We start from the raw sequence: 26,814 nt of genomic DNA on the forward strand, positions 1-26,814 counted from the left end.
GCCTAGAGGAAGGAGGGATATCTTTGTCCTAGACCAGGAGGGCTTCCTAAAAGCAGTTCAAATGAGCTGAGCTTTGCAGGCTGAGTAGGAGTTAACAAGGTGAAGAGCTGGGCAGCAAGGACATTGTAGGCAGAGTGAGCAGCATGAAGCAGGGCACAGAGGAAGGAAATTAAAATGGTACATACAGAACGATAAATGATTCAGTGTAGATACAGTAGAAAGGTGACATGGAGGAAAAGGGAAGTTTAGGCTGGAGGAGTTGGTAGGGCCCCCTTGAACTTTATTATTGTAACATTATTATCCTCCCATCTTCCTGCCTCCAGTCTTGCCCCTCCTATCTGCCAGATCTTTCCAAGATGTACATCCACCCATAAATTATCTCTCTATTCATCTCTTACTTGTGCCACACATGACTTATAGTGACATACAAATTCGTACAATATAAAAGTATCTTTATGAACTAAATCAGAACCTTCTTGGAACAAAACAGAGTATAAACAAACAAGTATTTAAAAATAATTGAGATAGTTGGATAAAAGGAAGATGCACAGGAAAGGAAATAAGTGCAAGGCCAATTCTGTCACTCAAATGTGCATATCGTGTACTGCCACTCTCATAATAGAGGTCTGTTGCCAAAATGCAGTTCAAGCTTCCTAGCGGCCTAAGCAATACAGTCAATTATGAGTCACCATGACTGAAAAAAACAATCCCCCAATTGCCCAGGCTATAACCTCCAATACAATGTTGTCTTTTTCCTCCTGATCTTAGCACACAAACGTTCAGTCTTTCATCATTAATTATGATTAACTGTGGGTTTTTCATAAATGCCCTTTATCAGGTCAAGGAAATTTCTTTCTATTCCTAGTTTGTTGAATATTTTGTCATGAAGGGGTGTTAGATTTTGCCAAGTGCTTTTTCTGTGTCTGTTGTGAACATGTGGTTTTTGTCCTTTACCTATTGATATATTACACTAATTGATTTCCAGATGTGAAATCAACCCTGCATACCTGGGATAAATCCCACTTTGACATAGCATATAATCCTTTTTATATGTTGCCGGTTCAGTTTGCTAGTATTTGGTTGGTATTTGTGTTTATATTCATAGGGATATTGGTCTGTAGTTTTCCTTTCTTGTGATGTCTTTCCCTAGTTTGGGTTTCAGGGTAATACTGACTTCAGAGAATGAGTGTTCCCTCTTCCTCTAGTTTTTTTTTTTTGGAAGAGTTTATGAAGGGTTGGCGTTAATTCTTTAAATGTTTGGTAGGATTCACTACTGAAGCCATCTGATCCTTGGCTTTTCTTTGTGGGAAGTTTTTAAATTACTGATTCGATCTCTTGTTACAGGTCTACCCAGATTTTCTATTTCTTCTTTAGTCAGCCGTAAGTTTTAACTAAGGGTATAACAACATTCCTACTGGTTTCATAACCATCACAGTAAGGCTAAAAAAGTGAATTCAGACAATGTTCACTCACCCCTTTTAAAACTCTTCCATGGCTTGCCATTACAGTGAGGATAAAGAAAATACAAACAAAAACAAAACAAACACCCTCAGCTTGGCATTTAAAGGCCCTTACTGAGCTGGGCCCTGCTTATTGCTCCAGCTGCCTATCTCTTTATGGTACCCTCCAACCACACCAATATTTTACTCCCCGCAAATGCACTTTGCTGTGTCTTAACTTTGCATCTTTGCCCATGCTCTTCCCTGCCTGCCACAGTCCTCCTTTCTCATCGCTCGCCGCCTACCTGGGGATGGCTTTCCTGGTTCTTCCAGACTTCGCTCAGGCTAAGGCAACAACCCTCCAGTGAGCTTCCTGGCCCCCCAGGCTGGTTAGGTCTTCCTGTGGGCTCACCCTGTACCCTTGTGCTCTCTCCTGTGACAGCATTTATCACAATGTATGGTAATTTCTGTTTTCATGTCTGCTTCCTCTCACCCCAGTCTGGGTTCTTGCCCATAACAGGACCCAGCATGGGGACCCACACAGAGCTCAGAAGTGTTAAAGGAATGCATTTTCTTTTTCTTCTGGGGCACAGGTCAGTGGGCTGTCCTCCTCCATCTTCCAGAGGGATGATACAGAGATAAAGGAGAAAGACCAAGGACCACCACCCATAGCACCCAGAGAGGTGAAGAGGACTCAGAAGAAGCTCCCATCTGCCTCCTTCCCCAGAAAGTACCATGGCTCTGAGGAGCTGCTGACAACCAAGCCTGATCCAGCTTTCACTGAGCCGAAAGGTACGTGAGGAGAATGGCTCCGGGCAAGGGGCTCTTTCCATGGCCCAGAGCAAGCCAGGGCAAAGCCAAAGTGGGTGCCAAGCCTCTTTTCCGGGCCAGGGTGTCATCTTCTGTCTGAATGTCTGTCAAAGGGCCCCTGAGGGTGTTCTGGTTTGGAGCCCTACTTGTCAGGACCCCTGGCCTGGACCTTCATTGGCTTTTGGGGAACCACAGCTGTTCAGAGATTCCAGCCAGTCTGGACCCAACTGCTTTGGTTGGAAAAGTCTCTCCAGGAAGGGTGTGACGAACAAACACTCAGACTGGTCAGATTCCCAAGGTCCTCCCCAGCCCAGTTAATCTCCAAAGCGAACATCCAAAATCCTCCCTATGTGGTTTGAGACAAGGGAGGCAGTGCGTCCTCCGGCCCCTTATTTCAGACTCTGCTGTTATTAACAGAATCTGCAGTGGTGCTCAGCTGTGCTCTGTTGGGTGTCATTCTCTGCAGTGTAACCCCCTGAGGTTAATGGGTTACTTGGCGTCACTCCCTTTCACCACTCCTATGCTATTTTTCCATCAGGATCTGTGCACATAGGAAACAAGTATTCACTGAACAAATGATGGAACTTCTGGCACCACAACAGATCAGGGCAGGATATGGGAACAGTGTTTTCTTCTTAGAGCCCCTCATCTTTTTACCCAGGGCTGCTATGAAATGGGGAATGAAGAAATTGGGGGAGGCATCCAGGAGGAGGGGGATGGACCTTGACCTTGTCTTTTTGCCCTAGGAATCCAGAAGAATGCACAGGCCTTGCAGCACATGCTGAAACATCCGCTCGTGTACCGCTCCTGCAAGCCCAGGCTGGACACTCTTCAGAAACACTATGTTCCCAAGGAGAAACGGGTAAACTTCCACCACACTGTGTATGTGAACTGCCCCTCAGGACCCCACAAGTACAGAGGTGGCTGTCACCTTGGGACCTTCAAAGAGCCATGCTTTTCCCTAGTGCCCCCAAGTTCTCCCCTGCCTGTCATTGTGACTGTATGAGGAGGTGAGGCCATGAAAGTCTGAGTAGAAGACTGGGACAACACTGTGCTCTCTTACCTCCCGTCAGACCCAGAGGATCCCTATTCCACCCCCCCGGAAGACTCGAGCCCAGCTGCTGGATGACATCCTCATTCGCATGCGGGACCCCCGGAACATTACTGAGGCACCACTAGGTACGGCTCTGACCCCCAGTCCTCAGCTGCCAAGTTTACTCACCTGCTGGTATAGGCAAAGGGCTTGTGTTGGAGCAGGAAGGGCCTTTAGAGAGCATCTGCCCCAGACCTTCCTGTGTGCAGATGGAGAAACTGAGGCCTGAGTGAGGCAGAGAGTTGCCTAAAGTCACACAGCCTGTTACCAACGGCTTGAGACAGAATCAGAAGGGGATACCTCTGGCTTTCTAGTGCCCAAACTGGAGACCATTTTCAGGCCCTTAACATCCTCTTCCCACCCCCTCCCACTTTCTGAGGGGCTCTGGACCCAGTCCCCGCTGCTCTGGGCTAGGTGGGACCCAGGGTGATCTTGGTGCCCCTCCTGGCTTTCCTCCCTGCAGGAGCTGTCCTGTGCCAGCAGACAGAGCAGCGGCTGGTGAACCAGAAGCAGTACCTGGAGGCCAAAAGGCTGCTGAAGGAGTTTCGTGCGCGGTACCGGCGGCTGGTGCGCTGCTCACTGCGGTCGGTGTTCGGGGCCACGGCACCACCCCAGGTCCACCCGGCATTGAGCGAGGGCCAGCCTAAGAAGTTCGGCCACTTCCTCGAGTTCATGGATCAGTTCTGCCAGGAGCCCACGGCCAGTGACTCGAAAGGCTAGGGCTGCGCACGGGGCCATGTGCGCCGCCCCACCTGCGCCCCACACCCTCCGCAAGGGCTCCGTGCCCTTGACTGCTCCTTGGGATGGGTGCGGGCCTCTGAGCTCTGCTCAGCCTCACTCGCCGGCCGCTGTGAGTGGGGAGCTCGTCAGGACCTCCCCGCCCTGGGCCGGGCAGGAACCGGCACCTGGCCCAACAGCAATAAAGAGTGGGTGCGTAGAGCAAGGTAGGCCTCATGCCTTTTTGGAGCCTAGGCCAGGTTGTCGCACTGAGGAAAGAAACCCCAGCTGATGCGCATCCCTAGAGTCCTGTGGGAAACCTGCCTGAGTCACACAGAGTGATAACACTGTGTTATCCCACAGAGCTGGGATAAGCACTAGGACAGAAAACAGGGTCGATGAAACAGAGAAACAGCCCAGAATCCAAAGCTCAGAGAAGTTAACTAACTTGCCCACAGCCACTAGTGAGTGAGCGAGTGTGTGTGTGTGCGTGTGTGCACGTTGGGAGCAGGGCGGGTAACAAAACTCAGGCCTCTAGGTGCCCAAAAGCCTCTAGGCTTTCTCTGTTGGTCAGCTTTTTCCAGGGAAGAGAGAGAGGATTGGGAATTTCCTTCTTAGATGGCCATGACCACAAAGTTGGGACAAGTTGAGGGGAGGGCTTACATGGAGTTTCCCAAGGTTTTCTAATCCAGGACATAAGCTGAAGTCCCATATGCAAATACAGTGGGATGTGGCTCTAAAACAGACCCCGGGACTGTGCAAGGTCAACCGGGACTCAGGTTAAGTAAGCTAGTTCTGGCCAAAGCAGCCTATGGGGCTGCCCCATTCTTATGAATGCACAGTAGTCAGCACCTACCATAGAGGAGGGTCAGGAGAAGGCCACTGGGGCTGAATTGCAGAGGTGTGGGTGCTGGGTGTGACCAAGTCACCTGGGCAATGATTGATTCCTCCGAAGACTGCTTTCCTGGAGGTGCCTGCCTGGGGAGAAGGCCTGCAGTTCCCAGGGTCCAGGAAGCAGTGGCATAAGGATTAAGGACCCACAGCAAGGCACCAACTCCCACAACCTAAGGTGCAATTAAGACGATTATAGAAATACAGTCTTGTAGTCACAGGTCTGTGGTGCAGTATCTGCTGTATTTCAAGTGCGAGACTATTTAGGACACAAGTGTTCGCATATTATCACACTCAACCAACCACAGTCACATACATGTGGCCAGTTACATATTTACACCAAGCTGTGGTCATACCAGACACACATATTCAAGTTCAGACGGTCACATACACGATCACATACAGTCCCATACACATATCAAGTTACAAAGTCAGTTACGTCTCACTCATTCACACAGGCACCTGGACAGATTCAGGTAATAAACGCAGTGCTACCCTCAGCGGCACACATGTGCTGGGGCACGTTGCTGACTTACCATGTTGGATCTTCTAGGCCCAAAATCATCCTTCCGCTAATGTTAGGAAGGAGAATCCACCCCAACATTCACACTGTAAACCTCGCTAGGTTCAAGTTCGGGAGATTTGCAATGCTCCCTTCAGCCAGAAACACTATCAAACCATAAGCTCTCAGGCCTGAAAGGCTCCTGGGAACATCCTATCCCAGCCTCTAGGTAGGAAGCCTCTTGCAATCTCCCCAACAGATCATTCAGCTCCTGCTTGCACATCTAGTGACAGGGCGCTCATTCCCTACAAAGGCTGTCCCTTCCTTTGTTGGGAAAACTATTGGATGGCTCTAGCCATTGGACTAAGCATCTGCCTAAGCCCCTCAGTAGTCCTAACTCTGCTTTTGGGCCCAGAGTATATCTGCTCTCTCTGCCCAGCCAGGCTGGCCCTTTACCGATATGAGACTATCCTGAAGAGGATACACCTATCTAGGCCAGACGCTCTTAACTTTCTCTGTTATTCCACATGGGATACCATCTGAATAAACTGGTTCTCCTATCATTCTGAATGCCGAAGCAAGACATTCCAACACAGGGCATCTCCCAGAGCAAAGATAGCCCCAAACTCAAACACACACAGTCTAAGCTCAGCTCAGATTTGCCTGAGATTGCTCTCCAGAGATAAGACTGACTAGAAACAGAACATTCATGAGTTTGCTTTACTGTATTCTCAACTTGGGCCTCTCCTCAACCTGGCAAGCCTGCACTGAAGAATGCACTTCGGTATTGTTTAAACAACACATCATCCCATTTGATCCCTTAGCAGAAGCATCCCTGACAGGGCACGCCTGTTCTGAGTCCTCTGTCTTTGTCAAAAAGCTCCTTGTGATGAGCTGGAGAGGAGGCAGCCAGCAATGGCAGTGCCAAGGGTCTGGGCCCCTTCTGCAATCTAATGCAGACAGCAGGTTGAATGAAACCAAAATCCAAACCATTTTCTATTTCTAGGTTGGAGAGGATAAGGCCCTAAGGACAGCTGTTTATACGAAGAACTAAGAGTAAACAGTACATCAGTCACACACAGACAAAAAAATCCATTAGTTGGCATTTAAGATAATCATTTTCCTTTACATAGTTACCCATTCTCATTAGGACTTGAAGATTCTGCTGGAGGTTAAGGGTTGAACCCACTGAGGGAAAGCCCTGCACCTACTGTTGGCACAGCTTGGAGAGGGGGCAGGGCCAACAAGGGAGAATCTGCTGCCGCCGTCTGGAGCCGGGCCCCAAAGCTGCTCCTGAGCTCTCATGGCTTGATCTTTGAGGAGTACATTCCCTGTTTCTACCCCTTATTAAATGAGAGGAAAGGAAGAAGAACAAGCCTGGCCTTACCCTGGCTTTGTCCAACTAGTTCTTGACTTAAGACACCAGAAAAGGTAGAAAGGGAGCCTGCCCCCAGTTTGAGGTTGCCTCCCACAATTCCTGAGACAAGGCATTAAGGAAGCATTTTCTCACAAAGCAAAATGTGTAAATATTTTTCTTAGGAAAAAAAAATACTGATAATACATAGAACAATGTGCACATTCAGTCTTGGCACTTTTCCTTCATCCAATTTAACCAATTTCTAAACTGGTGACTTCTGTATATATTCACTGTGGAGAATGTGTAAAGATGCATTTCTGGATCATCTTTAGAGCAAAGTCTATTCAGCATCCTCTTTTCCTAGAATCCCACCCCCACCCCTCCAAAAAAAAAAAAAAGACCTGCTTTCTCACTGAGTCACAAGAATTTATAAACAGCTATACTCACTTCTAAAAGCCAAGTCAAAAGACCAATCTGGGTTGATAAGGAAAAGGCTGGCTGAGAAAAATTAAGTCCCTAAGGAGTTCTTGATTTTCAAAGAAAAGTGAAGGGTTGGTTGGGTTCTAATCCTTGGTAGTTAAAATGACAGCTATTCCAATCAAAATGTATCACTTCCCAAGATTTCACATTCACATTACTCTCACTGTGGGGGTTTTCCCTGCCTGGGTGTGTATTCAGGGGATCTGGGTACATTTTAATTCTAACTGAAAAAAGCAGGAAGAAAAAACTTAAAATCATTCGGGTGTCCCCCTCATTAGCAGATTGTGTGTGTGTAACTTAGAGCACTATTCATTCAGACCCTAGACAACTACAGTACAAATATGACACAGGGCACTGAACCTCAAGTTCCTCATTTCTTAAAAAAAAGAAGAAGGGCATCAGGGGGTATAGTTTGACTTGGATAATTTCCATGCCCATTCCAGCTACATAACATTTTATGATTATGATCCAGCCTTCATTTTTCTTCCCTTCCTCACCTGCTCACCTTCCATCTCAATGGAAAGCCACACAGGAAAAAGGAAAGGAATCCCAAGTTGCTGCCAGCTCTGGTGAGAGGTCTGGTTGGGGAAGAGGTTAGTAGGTTACTAAGTTGAGAGTGAGCCTCCTCTGATCATGTCAGTGATCCACAACCTTCCTCATTTCTTGGGGCTTAATGCTAAAAGCAGCTCCTAAAGAGATGCTGCTGTCCTATAATCACCGGAGGAGAAAAATCATTCTCCACTGGTAAAATTACTTAAGAAATGGAGAGCAGTATTGCAATCAAAGTCACAAATACTGATGGGGGTATGTAAAATGTTCAAGGGTGCCAGACAGTACCTTGAACGGGCCATCCAAGATCATCACTATGGTCTTTCGTGAAACCATTAACGAGCTCTCCAGCCACACATGCATTCAAATACATTCCAGTAGACACTGAGCTCATCAAGAGCAAGACTGTCCTTTCCATCTTTATATCCATGACTTTGCACAGGGTTGGCACAAGTTCGAAGCTCAGGAAATATCTGTCAAATGGAACAAAAAGGACAAATGGCACAGCCTTCGGTCATCAGCTTCACCAGTCAAGCACAATGGCAGCTTTCCATCTTAGTTTGTCTGTTTGTAATATCATAGCAATTAATTAAGCAGCTTTAATCTCTTAAGGGCATTTTTCTTTAAGAGAAAATGAACAAAAAACACAGAAAGCATTAATCACCAATGCTTCCTCCAGGCAAAAATTTAAAGATTAAATTTTAAAAAATAAATGAAGCCACTTAAAAAAGGTTTTCCTGGGAAGCTTCAGCCAAGAAGCCTTCTAAAAAGAGGCAATTACATGAAAGGGGCCAGGGGCTAGATACATAATCCCCAGATCTGACATTAACCCAACAGGCCCAGATGACTTCTTTCAGCAGATACAATCAACGGATCACGAACATGTTCCCAAAGTATCTTTCCCACTTGATAAAAAAAGGGCTGAGAGCCCCCTTAGGGCATTACATTTCTTGGATTACCCATCAGAATGACCTCTACCCTCCAACCTCTCATAACTTCCCCTTTAATAAGAAAAAACACAGAAAGCATATACACAAGGAACAGAGTTAGAAGAACATGGGAAATTTCTATGGTGAATCAGATTCCAGTGACTTGTGAGAAATGTTTGTTTTCTGAGATAGTGTATCTTTCATTCTAGCTCACAAACCCTCCCCATCATTGTTTTCCTTCGTCTTTTTCTCCAAAGAATTCACGTCAACAACTCCACTTGTGACCAACTTCACAATCAAGCAACAGGAGAGGGAAATTTTCCAGAAAGAAGTGTTCAGGTTTTAGTTGTTAAGTATGGGAAGCATCTTAAAATACAGATAATACCTTAGTGGTTTTACCCTCCTCCAAAGCCAAGAAGATTAAAGATTAAGCCTCCTCCCTCCTTAACCTAAACTGCTTTGTCTATATTTGAAGGACTGCTGCTCAGCTGGAAGTTTGGAAACTACAACTGTCAATACCATTCGAGGTTCCACAGTAGGTGGTCAGTAAGCTGGATCCAGCTTTTGGAATACTTGCCTAACAAGAAATTTTCACTCTGCACCTGATGCTAAAACTTGTTGCTACTGCTAAGCAGTTTCTTAAAACGAAAGTATTATTTTGGGGAAATATTTAAAATATATATCTTTTCTATTAAAAATATTTATCTTTTTTCCAAAAACAAAAATCAGTTCCAACTGAAGTGTTTTTCAAATGATTGAAGATATAGAAAAAGGTGACAAGTGGAAAAATAAGTGTCTTTGCTACTACCGATGAGACTAGCCTTCCAATAACATTTACTAAGATCGAAAAGGAACTCCATGAAATGGCAGTAACTGATGTCTTCTCTGAGGGCATTTAGTAAGTCACCCTCCCTGTCTCTACAAACCAGTGCCAGCTCTTCTATCTTGGGCACCAATATGCCCTCCAGCAGCCTTTGGAGGGCGTATGTTGCTGGTAGGACCTAAAACTGAAGTGGTATGAATATAAAGTACTGATGTATATTTTCTAAACAAACATCTGCACGTGTGCACGCACAAACACACAGAACACAGAATACATACATTCAGGTAAGTGACACTCCCCACCAAAGTAGTCACTGAGGAGGTTCCATATATCTCAGTGATTGCCAAAATACTTAAGACATCTCTGGAACTCCTCTTTGGGAACTGTTTATGAGCTGCCCAAGAAAACTGCTCTGACTGCTTTACAGATGCACCTCATTTCTGACTCCAAACCCTCTAGGTAACCTACCTTCTCTTCCAGAAGCTTCAAATAGCTTCTGACTAGTTTCAAACTAAAATTCTCTTTCCTATAACCCCAAAGATTAAAGATTTGCCGAGAAGAAGGGAGGCAAATCTCCTGAGAAGAAGCAAAAGTAGGTGATATAGTAAATCCTTTGTGATCTTGATAAGTGAGTCGTTCTGGATCTTAGCTTCTGCCTTAGTAAGAGGAGGAAGTTGGAATAGATGACCATTAACATCCTTTGCAGTTCGAACATTAGATGTCTAGATGTCTCTAGACTTTGAGGACAGTTCCAGAGATGTTTTCACCAATGGCAACATCATTGGAAAACCTATGCAGCATCCTGCTGAGGCCCCCTGAGGGGAACAACGTACATTGGGATATATAAGATCTGAAAGGTTTGTTAAAACGCCAGTCACATGACTTTATAGTAACAGCTCATACATGCACAGGGAATGCCAGGCCACCTGAGATTCCCTAAAATCGTATCTTAATCCCTACTTTCAATGAGCCCAGATGGGCAGAAGCACCAAGCACCACCAGAGATGCAAAAGACACATGGTGTCAGCTGCTAAGGAAAATAAACCCCAAAGGTCCATGGGACTGAATTTACCAGCTGTATCCAGCTAGATTCCTTGTTTCCACAGTAGGGAGTTTCAGTACTGTTCTTGCCTGACTTCTGGGCCAATTTTCTGGATTTTAGATCAACACTGCAGATAACTCTTGGCCATATGGAGAGTAACAAGGAAGTCCAATTGTAGTTTATCTAACAGAGTGGAACCCCAGGAAAACAGAAGGCTGTACACTGTAGGGATGGGGATAATTGCACAGTATATGTTTACACTTCCAGTCAATCTCAATTATCTGCATGTGGGTTTTGCACCATCAGCATTCAAAGCCCAGCTAGCTTTCTCTAGGCTCCCCTGGTACGTCCTTGGATCGCTGTCCATTATGGCAACCTCTTTAAGTGTGGAAAATCCATGGGATTTGTCGTTGGGAGACCCAGCAGTCAGTCTGGGCTATGCCCTTAGTAGTTGAGAGAACCTGAACATCTGCACTGCAGTTTCATCATCTAAAAATGGGACTAATACCACTTACATGTTAAGTCTCCTGAAAAGACCAAATTAAACAATGACTATGAATGTGGTCTGTCAACTATATAGCATTAATCAAATGTTATTTTTTAAACAAGTAATGTAAATTAACTTTTGTAGAAGCATAAAAACTGATTTAATTAGGAATATTTACTTGCGGCAAGGGTAAGAAGGGGGAACATAATCTTTATGGATCTGCCAAAGAACTACACTGTTCCACTTCTTTGAAAAAAGATGGAACTAATTTTTATCTGCATGGCTGACTTAAAACACCACCTGCTGAAAGAAGTCAGGAGGTCTGTCAGTTTGAGAAGGTGTCCCCTTTTCCTCTACCATTTCTAACCCCAGCCATTGTGCTCCTGAATCTCACCCCAAGCAGGGGCTGCCAGATTTGGCCCAGACGCCCTAAGGGGTGGGGCACTTAGGGGGTGAGGAGCGCTTCTGGCCTGGGTCACAGGGAGGCAGAGATGCAGCTTCCTTGGATATATATACTACAAAGGCCCGAGACCTCTCAGAATCATGCTAGACAGTGCTTTGCCATTAAAAGAAACCCAAAGTGAGAACATTCATTTCTTCAGGGTAAATGATCAAGCCCAAAGACCTCTGAAAAATAGGTAACGCTGCTCATCGGGTGCTACTTGGCCCCAGCCATGCTACTGGACCGCAAGAGGTACTGATCCACGCTTCCTTTTCGCCGACTCACAGTCCGCCTTTCATTGTCAAACATGCGCTGCAACTGCAGAGCGAGCTGCCGGTCCTCTTCCTCTTGCTGCAATTTCTGCTCCATCTCTCGCAGTACTGGGTCTGCTGGGGCTAGACCCACCTCACCACTGCTTTGTCGCAGTTTCTTAAGGGAGCCATTTTGTTCCAAGTGCTTGGTCTTACAGCGTCTTTTCCTGCCCCGACGCAAGGAAGGAAGTGGCTCCTCACCTAGGCTGTCTGCCAGAACACCATTAGGCAGATCAAAATGATTCACTGTCTTCAGCTGTTTCTTTGTTTTGAGGACCCCGCCCAAAACACTGTTCTTAGGTAGCACTGAACTAACTGCTGAGATTTTCATAGCTGTTGTTATACAGGTTTTATCTAACTTGGCATCTGGGGATGACCCTGACCCTTCAAACTGCTCTCTCTCCAAAGAAGTCCCACTGGCTCCCACTTTGAGTTCTGAAGAACAGCAGGTTTCTAATGGGATCTCAGTGCTCCTTTTACTGTCACTGCCCTGCTCTGCTTTTGTCTGGCTAGCAGAGGGGAAATAATCAAGGTCAGTGGGGGTAGGTCCTGTATACTCAGAGAGTACTTGCCCACTGGACAGTCTTGTATTTAAAGCCAGAAGTGGCTTCTCCTTGCTAGAATGGGTAACTTCAGTGACGAGTAAGTCTTCCCCTGTTTCTGGAGCCAGGGAGGTGAGGGTGGCTTTCGAAAGGGTCTTTTTGATCTGCCGCTCCTGAAAGATCTGTTCCCACTTTTTGAGGATCCGTGGACTGGCCTCATAAGAAGTCTGCTTCTGCAGGCTTCTGTTTAGGTTGCGGGGTGTTGATTTGATGATGAGGGGACTCAGTACACGGCCATCAGGGAGTCTCTTGGGAGGAGTACATGGTGAGCAGACAATGGGCTTGAAATGGTTTAGTTCTTCGGAGATGCTGTCGTTGCTCTCAGGGCTGATGGAGCGCTCTGGCTTATGCAAGGAAGCCAAGGATGAGAGGGAGCTGAAGGGCAGACGCTTTTCAATGGTTAAGTCAGGGGCTGAGAGGCAGCGGTTGTTTTGGGTGGACAAGAGGACACCAATGATAGGGTTGGAGGCTGGGGTCATGGTTGTGACCTGAAAGAGATTTAAAAGATTACAGATACATACATATATATACATTTTTTTTTCTTCGTAATTCCTTCTTGATGGTAGAGGGATAGAGAGGAAAAGGGTAAGAAAAGGGATAAAGGGTCATATGAGCCTAAGAAATGTGGAAAATCCCTAACCTAGAATGCACCCACCATTTGCAGAAATTCCTACATACTTGAAACAATTAATGAAATTGAAAATTCTGGGTTAAAAAAAACTCATCCAGAACTTTTAAGAAGGTTCTTCTAGTGGCCCTCATTCCACTCATCTGGCTACTAATTCAAACTCTCTTCCTTCACATCTATTTTATAAAATTCTCCAACATAATTAGTATGCCTAGGACCCATTCTGCCTCTTCTCATCTGGAACAGTTTCTCCTGTGGCCGTGCACAGGACGGGACTGGAGAGCCCCGGAAGCCTGTGTCTGAGGTCTACCTTGGCTTTGCTGGTTGGGGCTGCTCTCAGTCTGCCCTTCACTCTGTCCTGACCAGTGTCACTGCAGCTCTGACTCCTTTCCATCTTGGAATTTAGGTTCCTAAAAGAGAATAAATAAAAGACAAGTAGTCAAAAGTAGCCCATGATTGCTAAGGAAAAAGAAAGACAATCTCTTCTGTGCTTTCAAAGCCATGCAGCTACAATAGAAAATGAATTCATTTATTAACAAAATACATTCTAAGAACAAATCCTGTCCAAAGAGAGAGGGAGTTCTCCAGAGAGGACATCTGGTTTAAGCCTTTGTTTCCAAACTCAGATCCTGCCTAAGTAACGCAAGACCAATGGCTATTTCACTCATGCTTAGAGAGATGTAGGGACACCTCACCTTCCTTAATAGGGTGGATACAGTATTAAATCACCTTTACAAACAATACATTTTTTTCCTTTGATTAGGCCCAAACCTCTCCTCAAGCAATCTAAATCAGCCATGAAACAAGTATTTAAGTACTTATACAATGCATAGCAATGCACTAGATTCCTATGCAAGGAGTAAAAATTAAATATAGTCTCTCCCTTAATCCATTACATTTGAGCTTCCAGAGGCCTACATCCTTTGGAATTAAGGTTTCAAGAACACATGACTTTTCTTTTTTTGTCTTACGCACGCATTACATTATGACCTTACAATGCAAACCAAAAACCAAAGTATCTGTATTATAATATTAATCTTACTGTGTAAGAATTATGTACAGATGACTGTCACCTGCCCCAGAGACTGTAAGTAGGGATTCTTGACTATCTTATTACTCATCTTTGTTTTCTACTCCCCAACTCTTGCCTAATACATGTCTGGTGAGACTAATGCTTTTACAAATGTTTGCAAGAGATATTTTACCTGTGATACAACTCTACTCTATAAGCATTTAACAAACACTTACTATATGCCAGTCACTGATGAGCACTATCTGGGCGCTGGAAATACAGAAAAGAATGAGGTACAGTCTAGGTCTTCAAGGAATCAGAGTCCAGTGAAGCAGAAAAATAATTCAATACAATACAGTGAAATGGTACAACAAAAAAATTATGCCTAAGAATGGCATAAAAGAGAGTGTTATTAATTACCTGGGATGGAGTGAGAGCAGGGTTGCAAAAGCCTTCCTACGGCATATGTATTTTGAAGGATAAATAAGAATTTGCCAGAAGGCAAGATGGACACATAGCCATGTAGAGGATCCCAAACAGAAATTATTTCCTTGAGTGATTCTATTTAGCTCTGGAATGGAATAATCATATCTACTCTTTGGAGCAAAAGATTTAAAATTTTACTATGACAGATTAGTTCAGAGAAAACTTATAAAGGAGGCAATAAGGTACATTCCCAGAGTTCCTCTCCTCTCCCTACATCTCTAGTGAAGGCCTAGCCTACCTATTCCAGCATTTCTGTGTTACTCCTCCCATTCAAACCCCTCTCATCCTATGTCTCATAGCCACATCACCTTGTTAGATGGCTCCAATTTGATGAACTAATCTATGCTATGGTATTAATAGGAAAAAATGATGGCCAACCTGTATCACATGTTTGCATTTTACCAAGAAAATTCAACACTGAACCAAAAAATAAAAATAATGTGAGAGTTGTACCATCTGGTGGGAGGTATATTTTGGAGCAAGAAAGAAACTTCAACATTACCCTATAAAGGCAGCTGCTTACAAGTCAGCTTGGTTTGTATTTTACCTAGAATAATACTGAAATTCATTTGCATTCCCAGAACTCACAAAAACTGTCAGTGGTGCAAGTTACCCAAAAGTAAACTGTGCAGTATATTAAAATGCTGGGGTGAATAACATTTACTTTGGGTCAAGAGGAATGGATATAGAGCTGAAAGAGACAGCATTACTATGTCAAATATGTGACTTGTTTCGCATGACTCCATTGGAGAAACAAGTACAAACTTAAAGGAAAAGGTTTCCTGATCAACATAAGAAAGCACTTTATAACTTTCAATAGTAAGAGCAGTTCAATGATATCTGCCTTGGGAAGTACTAAGCTCCATGTCATTAGAGGTGTTCAAACTGAGGCTGGATCTATACTTTAACAAACATTCCAAAATTTAAAATTAGCTTAATATATATACTTTTTTTTTTTTTTTTCCCGCGGTACATGGGCCTCTCACCGTTGTGGCTTCTCCCGTTGCAGAGCCCAGGCTCTGGACGCGCAGGCTCAGCGGCCATGGCTCACAGGCCCAGCCGCTCCGCGGCATGTGGGATCTTCCCGGACCGGGGCACGAACCCGTGTCCCCTGCATCAGCAGGCGGACTCTCAACCACTGCGCCACCAGGGAAGCCCAATGTATATACTTTTTAAAAAACAGGCTATGCATCCATTTTGTCAGCAATAAGAGTCAAATTTAAAGACACTGGTGACATGCCCAAGTTATCTGATGTACAAACGACAACTACTTGTTGCTGGGGAGAACTTCTTAACATGCCCTCTAAACTCTGTTTTGGTGAAAGAAAAGGCCCAGGGAAGAAACTCACACTTGCAGCACTCAAGCACACAACAAGGACACCTAAATAGTTTCTGACAATCTAAAATCTTTTGGGTAAACCTCAGTATGGCTGAAACCATCATTGTCTCTTCCATGCATTTGATTAGCAGACTTTACTGAGCACCAACTCTGTGCAAAGCACTTGAGACAGGTTGATGAAAAGATAATTTTGACCCACAGAAGCATCCAGTCACGGAAGTTCACCACAACATACCACAAAGGGGCTTTAGAGAGCAGTAATTATACAACTACACTCTTCGTTTTCTTTTAAAAGTTTCATAGTTTTATCTCTTACAATTAGGTATCTAAACCAGTTTGACTCAATTTTTGTACATGGTGTGAAGTTGGAGTCCAACTTCATTCTTTAGCATGTGGATATCAAGTAGTCTCAGCACCATATGTGAAGAGACTCTTCTTTCCTCCACTGAATGGTCTTGGCACCATTACTGACAATCAACTCAACTGACCATAGATGTATGGGTTTATTTCTGGACTCTCAATTCTATTCCACTGATTGATATATCTTCCCTTATTTCAGAACCATACTATTGATTTCTGTAGCTTTGCAGTAAGTTTTGAAATCAGGAAGTGTGAGTCCTCCACCTTTGTTCTTTTTCAGGATTGTTTTAGCTATTTGGGATCCTTTGCAATTCCATATGTGAATTTCAGGGTCAGCTTATTCATTTCTGTGAAAAAAGAGATTGCAATTTAAATATGTATTGTAATGAATGTGTAAAAATCAAATTGGGAAGTATTGCCATATTAACAATATTAAGTCTTCTAATCCATGAGCACAGAAAATCTTTTCATTTCTTAAAGTTTTTAATTTCTTTCAACAATGTTTTCTAGTGTTTAGTGTACGTGTCTTGCACCTCCTTGGTTAAATTTATTCATAACTATTCTGAGTTTTTTTGTTTTTTGAATTTTATTTATTTTTTTATACAGCAGGTTCTTATTAGTCATCAATTTTATACACATCAGTGTATATATGTCAATCCCAATTGCCCAATTCATCACACCATCACTCCCACCACCCCCCGTTGCTTTCCCCCCTTGGTGTCCATACGTTTTTTTCTCTACATCTGTGTTTCTATTTCTGCCCTGCAAACTGGTTCATCTGTACCATTTTTCTAGGTTCCACATATATGTGCTAATATACAATATTTGTTTTTCTCTTTCTGGCTTACTTCACTCTGAATGACAGTCTCTAGATCAATCCACGTCTCTACAAATGACCCAATTTCGTTCTTTTTTATGGCTGAGTAATATTCCATTATATATATGTACCACATCTTCTTTATCCATTCACCTGTCGATGGGCATTTAGGTTGTTTCCATGACCTGGCTATTGTAAATAGTGCTGCAATGAACATTAGGGTGCATGTGTCTTTTTGAATTATAGTTTTCTCTGTGTATAGGCCCAGTAGTGGGATTGCTGGATCATATGGTAATTCAATTTTTCATTTTTAAGGAACCTCCATACTGTTCTCCATAGTGGCTGTATCAATTTATACCCACCAACAGTGCAAGAGGGTTCCCATTTCTCCACACCCTCTCCAGAATTTGTTGTTTGTAGAATTTCTGATGATGCCCATTCTAACTAGTGTGAGGTGATGCCTCATTGTAGTTTTGATTTGCATTTCTCTAATAATTAGTGATGTTGAGCAGCTTTTCATGTGCTTCTTGGCCAACTGTATGTCTTCTTTGGAGAAATGTCTACTTAGGTCTTCTGCCCATTTTTGGATTGGGTTGCTTGTTTTTTTAATATTGATGTGCATGAGCTGTTTATATATTTTGGAGATTAATCCTTTGTCCATTGATTCATTTGCAAATATTTTCTCCCATTCTGAGGGTTGTCTTTTCATCTTGTTTATGGTTTCCTTTGCTGTGCAAAAGCTTTGAAGTTTCATTAGGTCCCATTTGTTTATTTCCATTTCTCTAGGAGGTGGATCAAAAAAGACCTTGCTGTGATTTATGTCAAAGAGTGTTCTTCCTATGTTTTCCTCTAAGAATTTTATAGGGCCCAGTCTTACATTTAGGTCTCTAATCCATTCTGAGTTTATTTTTGTGTATGGTGTTAGTGAGTGTTCTAATTTCATTCTTTTACATGTAGCTGTCCAGTTTTCCCAGCACCACTTATTGAAGAGACTGTCTTTTCTCCATTGTATATCCTTGGCTCCTTTGTCATATTAGTTGAGCATAGGTGTGTGGATTTAGCTCTGGGCTTTCTATCCTGTTCCATTGATCTATGTTTCTGTTTTTGTGCCAGTACCTTATTGTCTTGATTACTATAGTTTTGTAGTATAGTCTGAAGTCAGGGAGTCTGATCCCTCCAGCTCCGTGTTTTTCCCTCACGACTGCTTTGGCTATTTGGGGTCTTTTGTGTTTCCATACAAATTTTAAGATTTTTTTGTTCTAGTTCTGTAAAAAAAGGCCATTGGTAATTTGATAGGGATTGCATTGAATCTGTAGATTGCTTTGGACAGTAGAGTCATTTTCACGATATTGATTCTTCCAATCTAAGAACATGGTATATCTCTCCATCAGCTGGTATCATCTTTAATTTCTTTCATCAGTGTCTTATACTTTTCTGCATACAGGTCTTTTGTCTCCCTAGGTAGGTCTATTCCTAGGTATTGTATTCTCTTTGTTGCAATGGTAAATGGGAGTGTTTCCTGAATTTCTCTTTCAGATTTTTCATCATCAGTGTATAGGAATGCAAGAGATTTCTGTGCATTAATTTTGTATACTGAAACTTTACCAAATTCACTGATTAGCTCTAGTAGTTTCCTGGTGGCTTCTTTAGGATTCTCTAAGTATAGTATCATGTCATCTGCAAACAGTGACAGTTTTACTTCTTCTTTTCCAATTTGTATTCCTTTTATTTCTTTTTCTTCTCTGATTGCTGTGGTTAGGACTTCCAAAACTACGTTGAATAATAGTAGTGAGAGTGGACATCCTTGTCTTGTTCCTGATCTTAGAGGAAATGCTTTCAGTTTTTCACCATTGAGAATGATGTTTGCTGTGGGTTTGTCGTATATGGCCTTTATTATGTTGAGGTAGGTTCCCTCTATGCCCATTTTCTGGAGTTTTTATCATAAATGGGTGTTGAATTTTGTCAAAAGCTTTTTCTGCATCTATTGAGATGATCATATGGTTTTTGTTCTTCAATTTGTTAATATGGTTTATCACACTGATTGATTTACATATATTGAAGAATCCTTGCGTCCCTGGGATAAATCCCACTTGATCATGGTGTATGATCCTTTTAACGTGTTGTTGGATTCCGTTTGCTAGCATTTTGTTGAGGATTTTTGCATCTATATTCATCAGGGATATTGGTCTGTAATTTTCTTTTTTTTTTATCTTTGTCTGGTTTTGGTATCAGGGTGATGGTGGCCTCATAGAATGAGTTGGGAGTGTTCCTTCCTCCACAGTTTTTGGAAGAGTTTGAGAAGGATGGGTGTTAGCTATTCTCTAAATGTTTGATAGAATTCACCTGTGAAGCCATCTGGTCCTGGACTTTTGTTTGTTGGAAGATTTTTAATCACAGTTTCAATTTCATTACTTGTGATTGGTCTGTTCATATTTCCTATTTCTTCCTCGTTCAGTCTTAGAAGGTTATACCTTTCTAAGAATTTGTCCATTTCTTCCAGGTTGTCCATTTTATTGGCATAGAGTTGCTTGTAGTAGTCTCTTAGGATGCTTTGTATTTCTGTGGTGTCTGTTGTAACTTCTCCCTTTTCATTTCTAATTTTATTAATGTGAGTCCTCTCCCTCTTTTTCTTGATGAGTCTGGCTAATGTTTTATTCATTTTGTTTATCTTCTCAAAGAACTAGCTTTTAGTTGTATTGATCTTTGCTATTGTTTTCTTTGTTTCTATTTCATTTATTTCTGCTCTGATCTTTATGATTTCTTTCCTTCTGCTAACTTTGGGTTTTGTTTGTTCTTCTTTCTCTATGTCCTTTAGGTGTAAGGTTAGAGTGTTTGAGATTTTTCTTGTTTCTTGAGGTAGGGTTGTATAGCTATAAACTTCCCTCTTAGAAAGGCTTTTGCTGCATCCCAGAGGTTTTGGATCGTCGTGTTTTCATTGTCATTTGTCTCTAGGTATGTTTTGATTTCCTCTTTGATTTCTTCATTGATCTCCTGGTTATTTAGTAACGTATTGTTTAGCCTCTGTGTGTCTGTGTTTTTTACCTTTTTTTCCCCTGTAATTCATTTCTAATCCCATACCATTGTGGTCAGAAAAGATACTTGATATGATTTCACTTTTCTTAAATTTACTGTGGCTTGATCTGTGACCCAAGACGTGATCTATCCTGGAGAATGTTCCGTGCGCACTTGAGAAGAAAGTGTAATCTGCTGTCTTGGGATCGAATGTCCTATGAACATCAATTAAATCTATCTGGTCTATTGTGTCATTTAAAGCTTCTGTTGCCTTATTTATTTTCATTTTGGATGATCTGTCCATTGGCGTAAGTGAGGTGTTAAAGTCCCCCACTATTATTGTGTTACTGTCGATTTCCTCTTTTAGAGCTGTTAGCAGTTGCCTTATATATTGAGGTGCTCCTATGTTGGGTGCGTATATATTTATAATTGTTATATCTTCTTCTTGGATTGATCCCTTGATCATTATGTAGTGTCCTTCCTTGTCTCTTGTAACATTCTTTATTTTAAAGTCTATTTTATCTGATATGAGTATTGCTAATCCAGCTTTCTTTTGATTTCCATTTGCATGGAGTATCTTTCTCCATCTCCTCACTTTCAGTCTGTATGTGTCCCTATGTCTGAAGTGGGTCTCTTGTAGACAGCAAATATATGGGTCTTTTTTTGGTAACCATTCAGCAATCTCTGTCTTTTGGTTGGAACACTTAATCCATTCACGTTTAAGGTAATTTTTGATATGTATGTTCCTATGACCATTTTAATTGTTTTGGGTTTGTTTTTATAGGTTCTTTTCTTCTCTTGTGTTTCCCACTTAGAGAAGTTTCTTTAGCATTTGTTGTAGAGCTGGTTTGGAGTTGCTCAATTCTCTTAGCTTTTGCTTGTCTGTAAAGCTTTTGATTTCTCCATCAAATCTGAATGAGATCCTTGCCGGGTAGAGTAATCTTGGTTGTAGGTTCTTCCCTTTCATCACTTTAAGTATATCATGCCACTCCCTTCTGGCTTGTAGAGTTTCTGCTGAGAAATCAGCTGTTAACCTTATGGGAGTTCCCTTGTATGTTATTTGTCATTTTTCTTTTGCTGCTTTGAATAATTTCTCTTTGTCTTTAATTTTTGCCAATTTGATTACTATGTGTCTTGGCATGTTTCCCCTTGGGTTTATCCTGTATGGGACTCTCAGCACTTCCTGGACTTGGGTGGCTATTTCCTTTCCCATGTTAGGGAAGTTTTCGACTATAACCTCTTCAAATATTTTCTCGGGTTCTTTCTCTCTCTCTTCTCCTTCTGAGACCCCTATAATGCGAATGTTGTTGCATTTAATGTTGTACTAGAGGTCTCTTAGGCTGTCTTCATTTCTTTTCATTCTTTTTTCTTTATTCTGTTCTGCAGCAGTGAATTCCACTATTCTGTCTTCCAGGTCACTTATCCTTTCTTCTGCCTCAGTTATTCTGCTATTGATTCCTTCTAGTGTAGTTTTCATTTCAGTTATTGTATTGTTCATCTGTTTGTTCTTTAATTCTTCTAGGTCTTTTTTAAACATTTCTTGCAACTTCTCGATCTTTGTCTCCATTCTTTTTCCAACGTCCTGGATCATCTTCACTATCATTATTCTGAATTCTTCCTCTGGAAGGTTGCCTATCTCCACTTCATTTAGTTTTTTTTCTGGGGTTTTATCTTGTTCCTTCAGCTGGTACATAGCCCTCTGCATTTTCATCTTGTCTATCTTTCCGTGAATGTGGTGTTTGTTCCACAGGCTGCAGGATTGTAGTTCTTCTTTCTTCTGCTGTCTGCCCTCTGGTGGATGAGGCTATCTAAGAGGCTTGTGCAAGTCCACTCTATGACTTTTGATTGGAGAATTTAATCCATTTACATTTAGAGTGATTATTGATAAGTAAGGATTTACTAGTGCCATCTTAGTCATTGTTTTCTAGCTGTTTCGTAGTTCTCTTGTGCCTTAATCCCTCTCTTGTGGCCTTCCTTTGTGAACTGGTGATTTTCTATAGAGGTACGCTTTGATTCCCTTTTTATTTTATGTGAATCCACTGTAGGTTTTTGCTTTTTGACTATCATGAGGCTTACATAAAACATCTTATAGATATGAGTCTATTTTATGCTTGATAACAACTTAACTTCGATTGCATACAAAACTTTACCCTTTTACTCTCCTCCATTTTGTTTCTAATGTCACAAAACATTTCAATGTCACAAAACACTTGATGTCTTTTTATACTGTGTAGTCATTAACAAATTTGTGTAGCTATCGTTATTTTTAATACTCTTGTCCTTTTAACATTCATACTAGAGTTAAGTGGTCAACATATCACCTTGTTAACATTATTAAAGTATTCTTAATTTGACTATATACTTACCTTTACCAGAGTGTTTTATATTTTCATATCTTTTCATGTTACTAATTAGTATAATTTTGTTTCAGCCTGAAGAACTCCTTTCAGCATTTCTTGTAAGGTAGGTCTAGTGGTGATGAACTCCCTCAGCTTTTGTGTGTCTGGGAAAGTCTTTACCTCTCCTTCATATATGAAGTACAACTTTACTAGATAGAGTATTTCGGCTGGCAGGTTTTTTTTTTTTCCTTTCAGTGCTCTGAATATATCATCCTACTCCTCTGGACTGTATCGTTTCTGTTGAGAATTCTACTGATAGCCTTATGTGAGTTCCCTTGTAAGTTATAATCCTTTTCTCTTGCTGCTTTTAAGATGTTCACTTTGTCTTTTATATTTGACAGTTTTATCATAATGTGTCTGTTGAGCCATACCCTGTATGCCTGTAAGCCCTGTACTTGCCCAGCCTCAAGACGGAAGAAAGAGCCCAGAGTAAGCAACAGGGACATCAATAGTTTAATGGGATTAAACAGAGATCTCACATGTCTGAAGCAAGGTCCTGGAGTGACACTCCACTGTGTGCAGCAGACAGTGGGCAAGACATGGCAGTGGTCTTCACTACCAGGGGGAGAGGAAGTTTACCAGTTATAGGGGGAATTGATGTCAGGTTGGCTCATCAGTTACCAGGGCACGAGCAGAGGAGCACACCCCTTACTGCCCCTTTGATAAGCTATTATGGTGGAGATGTTCTGATCTAAAGATTAGAACAATCACTAGATGGGGAGGGGGGAGGGGGTACAAGTATATAGGCATTTACTGATTAGGCTCTATGATTAAGAGGGAAGGTCAGTTATGTGAGTAGGATGTAGGTGAAGCAGGGACTGGTTGAGCAGGGGATGTACAGAAGGCAAGAGAACAGCCATCTTGGGTGGCCTGATAATACAGTGTCTTGGAGAGAATGGCTTTAAGTTGAGTTTGTTTGGTGACCTATGAGCTTCACAAACTTAGATATCCAAATCTCTCCCCAGATTTGGGAAGTTCTCAGCTCTTATTAATTAATTAATTTATTTTTACATCTTTATTGGAGTATAATTGCTTTACAGTGTTGTGTTAGTTTCTACTGTACAACAAAGAGAATCAGCTATACATATATCCCCATATCTTGTAGCTCACTGAGCTTCCTTAAAACAGCTAATTTGAAGTCTTTGTTGGATAAATCACAGACCTCCATGTTTTTGGGGATCCAATACTGGAAGACTGTTGTGATCTTTTGATGCTGTCATGTTTCCTTGATTTTTCATGTTCCTTGACATTTTGCATTGCTGTCCTCACATTTGAAGTAGCAGTCACCTCCTCCGAACTTTACTAACTGCCTTCAGGAGAGAAAAACCTTCCAACAGCTCTGGTAGGGATGCTGGTATTTTCTCAGATCTTCTATGGATACACCAGCTCCTTGCTTTCTCCCTCTGTGGCAAAATTCTCAAGCTTGTATGCCTTCTCTTGATCCTCCAACATACCAGGCCGAAAGCTGACAGCCTCCATTTTGTTTTCCCAAGGGTGGCAGTAAAGCTCATTTGTGATCTCTCCCTTGCCCACAGATTCTAGCTGGCTTTCTACACATGCTTACTGGCCATATGCCAAAACTCGCTCACTGCCACTGGGAGCATGCACAGGGAACTGGCCACAGAGTGGAAGCATGTATGAATGAGGCATGTGGAGCGATGGGAGTGCCCATGGGCCAGTTGGGAGGATCCATAGGTGAGGCTTCCCCAGTGACTTGTGGGTGGAGTCTGTAACGTAGTTAGTAAGATCCTCATCCCTTTAATGCCCTCTGAGAGCCCTATCTGCTGCTTTCCCAGACTCTTCCTTCCCCTAGGTCATGTAGATCATAATTCAATACTCTGGTTGAGGCAGGAGAGAAATGGGCTTCCTATAAAGTTGAAGAAGCCAGGTGTTCACTCACACTCTCTTACTTTCTCCCACAGGGGCAATTACCAGCCAGGAAAATCTCTCTTGAACCTGAGTTCTGCTGCCCTGGGTAGGGGTGATGCAGGTTAAGTCAAAGTGTTTCTCTTACCCTCTCTAATGTATCAAAGCTTGTACTTTTTTTCCCTCCAATGGTGTGCTGGAATATAGATTCATAAAGGATATTGGTCTGTAGTTTTCTTTTCTTGTTATGTCTGCATATGGCTTTGGTATCAGGGTAATACTGGCTTCAAAGAATGAATGAATCGGGAAGTATTCACTCCTCTTCTAATTTTTGAAAGAGTTTGAGAAACATTCATGTTGATTCTTTTTTAAATGTTTGGTAGTAACACCAGTGAAGCCATCTGGTCTTGGGCTTTTCTTTGCCAGATGTTTTTTGATTACTGGTTCAACCTTTTCACTTGTTATAGGTCTATTCAGATTTTCAATTTCTTCTTGAATCAGTTAGGTATTTTGTCTCTAGCCAGGTATACAGTATTATTCAAGTCTTCTATATCCTTTGTTTATCTTTCACCTGTATAGTCTACCCATCATTGAAAGTGGTGTTAAAGTCTCCAACTATTAATATTAAAATGTCTATTATTCCCCTTAATTTTGTCAGTTTTTGCTTCACATATTTTATGGACCCATAATTAGGTGTACATGTGTTTACAGCTGTTATATCTTCTTTGCGGACTGACCCTTTTAGAATTATACAATGCCTCTCTTTGTCTCTTGTAATAATTTTTGTCCTAAAGTCTACGTTGTCTCATATTGTATAGCTATTCTAGTTCTCTCTTGGTCACTGTTTACATTTTTCACTTTCAACCTACTTCTGTCTCTGGATCTAAAGTGAGTCTCATCATATATTTGGACTATACTGTTTTTAAATCCATTCTGCCAATCTCTGCCTTTTAATTGGAGAGTTTAATTCATTTACATTTAATGTAATTACTGATAAGGAAGGACTTCTGCAATTTTCTCTTTATTTTCTATATGTCTTGTTCCACAATGTCTACATTAATGCCTTCTTTTGTGTTAGATATCTCCTACTATACCATTTTGATTTCCTTCTTATTTCTTTAACTATGTATGTTTTAGTTATTTTCTTAGTGGTTGCCCTGGGGAATTACAATTAACATCTTAATTGAAAACAATATATTTCAAATTAATACCAACTCAATTTCAATAGCATACATAAACTTCGTTCCTATATAACTATATTCCCCCAATGTTGTTATTGTCACATGAAGAGTCACAAAATTCATGAATGTGAAAATATCGTGTAAACCATCAACATAATATATAGATATTATTATTGTAGTATTTGGTCAGGTTAAGAGGCTTCAATGCTGGCTGAGAATCATCAGCAGTAAACTTGATAATGTTCCTAAGATTTAAGAGCTCAAATAATACCTTTGCTAAAAAATAGAGGAAGTAACTACTCCTCCCACCTTTGTGCACATCCATTTCTATATTCCTAAACCCTCACACAGTGCCTGGCACACCGTGGATATATTCAATAAATTTCTTATAAGTGAATAAAAATATATACAGAAATGCCTACAACATCCTTAAGGAAAGGAAAGAAAACTTCATCATTTATTAGGAATCTATTATCTGTCAGGCATTGTGTGTTTTAAATATACTGTACCTCATTTAATCCATATAGAAACCCTATAAATCAGCATCTTCAATTTACAGACAAAGAACTGAAGGCAGTGATTTTTCCAGGTCACACAGCTGAAGCCAAAGTTTAAACCTGTATCTCCAAGACTCTAAGGCCTGTGCTCTTTCTACCACAGCATACTGATCTTACATTCTACTCTACTCTGCCACAGAATAGACCCAGCACGTCTAGAGAAGATCTCTCTTCCAAACACATAATGAAGTCATAAACAAGAGACAGCAGCATTGTCTGAAAGGCAACTAGCTTAAAATTTCCACTGCCAAGGGACCAGATGGTTTCTGGGATTTCTAGTTAAGCTAAAAATACCCACAACCACAATACATCTGACTTACAAACAAAGAAAAGGAGGAGCAGCCAGTATAAACATGCAGCTGGAAAGCCAGAAGATTTAATGCTTATAAAGCACTGCTTAAAGGGTTTTCAAATGGTATTACATGATATAAAACATTAGATAGCTCATGTTATTAACTGCTCACTCATCACTCTCTCTGTCTCTCAAATACCCATACCACCTTAGTTTTTAAATCAAACTCTCAGGTCTGGCAGAGCTGAGTTCCACCAAGAGGCTGAAGGTCAGAGAGGATCCTCCTCCAAGCCCCTAGCCTGGGTGTGTGAGGCCTCCCACCCCCACACACATACTTGAATAAAAGCAGCAGCTTCCTTAGGCCTAGCTGTAGCTGCCATGCACCCAGAAA

The 26,814-nt window shown here is 41.8% G+C and overlaps 2 protein-coding genes across 12 annotated transcripts in view; one reads left to right on the top strand and one right to left on the bottom strand.

Moving 5' to 3' along the window:
- The window catches only part of XRRA1 (X-ray radiation resistance associated 1), a 103,390-nt gene extending 96,183 nt beyond the window's left edge, over positions 1-7,207 (top strand). For 9 of the 10 annotated variants that reach the window (XM_032640573.1, XM_032640576.1, XM_032640577.1 and 6 more), the window contains 4 exons: positions 2,033-2,231; positions 2,996-3,111; positions 3,323-3,428; positions 3,806-7,207. In XM_032640573.1, the coding sequence (XP_032496464.1) occupies positions 2,033-2,231; positions 2,996-3,111; positions 3,323-3,428; positions 3,806-4,062 (678 nt within the window). In that variant the 3' untranslated portion in view covers positions 4,063-7,207. The remainder of the gene's footprint in view (positions 1-2,032; positions 2,232-2,995; positions 3,112-3,322; positions 3,429-3,805) is intronic. The other variant, XM_032640571.1, reaches the window with a different exon arrangement.
- The window catches only part of RNF169 (ring finger protein 169), a 94,046-nt gene continuing 67,667 nt past the window's right edge, over positions 436-26,814 (bottom strand). The window contains exons 5-7 of one of the 2 annotated variants that reach the window (XR_004351122.1): positions 13,413-13,512; positions 8,127-12,962; positions 436-5,123 (exon numbers count right to left, since the gene is read on the bottom strand). Coding sequence is in view for 1 of the 2 variants with exons in the window: in XM_032640578.1 (XP_032496469.1) it covers positions 11,778-12,962; positions 13,413-13,512 (1,285 nt within the window). In the remaining variant the exon portion in view is untranslated. Of the gene's footprint in view, positions 12,963-13,412; positions 13,513-26,814 lie in introns of both variants that reach the window. The other variant, XM_032640578.1, reaches the window with a different exon arrangement.

Source organism: Phocoena sinus, chromosome 8 (assembly GCF_008692025.1).
Source record: "Phocoena sinus isolate mPhoSin1 chromosome 8, mPhoSin1.pri, whole genome shotgun sequence".
In the NCBI taxonomy this organism is placed as follows: Eukaryota; Metazoa; Chordata; class Mammalia; order Artiodactyla; family Phocoenidae; genus Phocoena; species Phocoena sinus.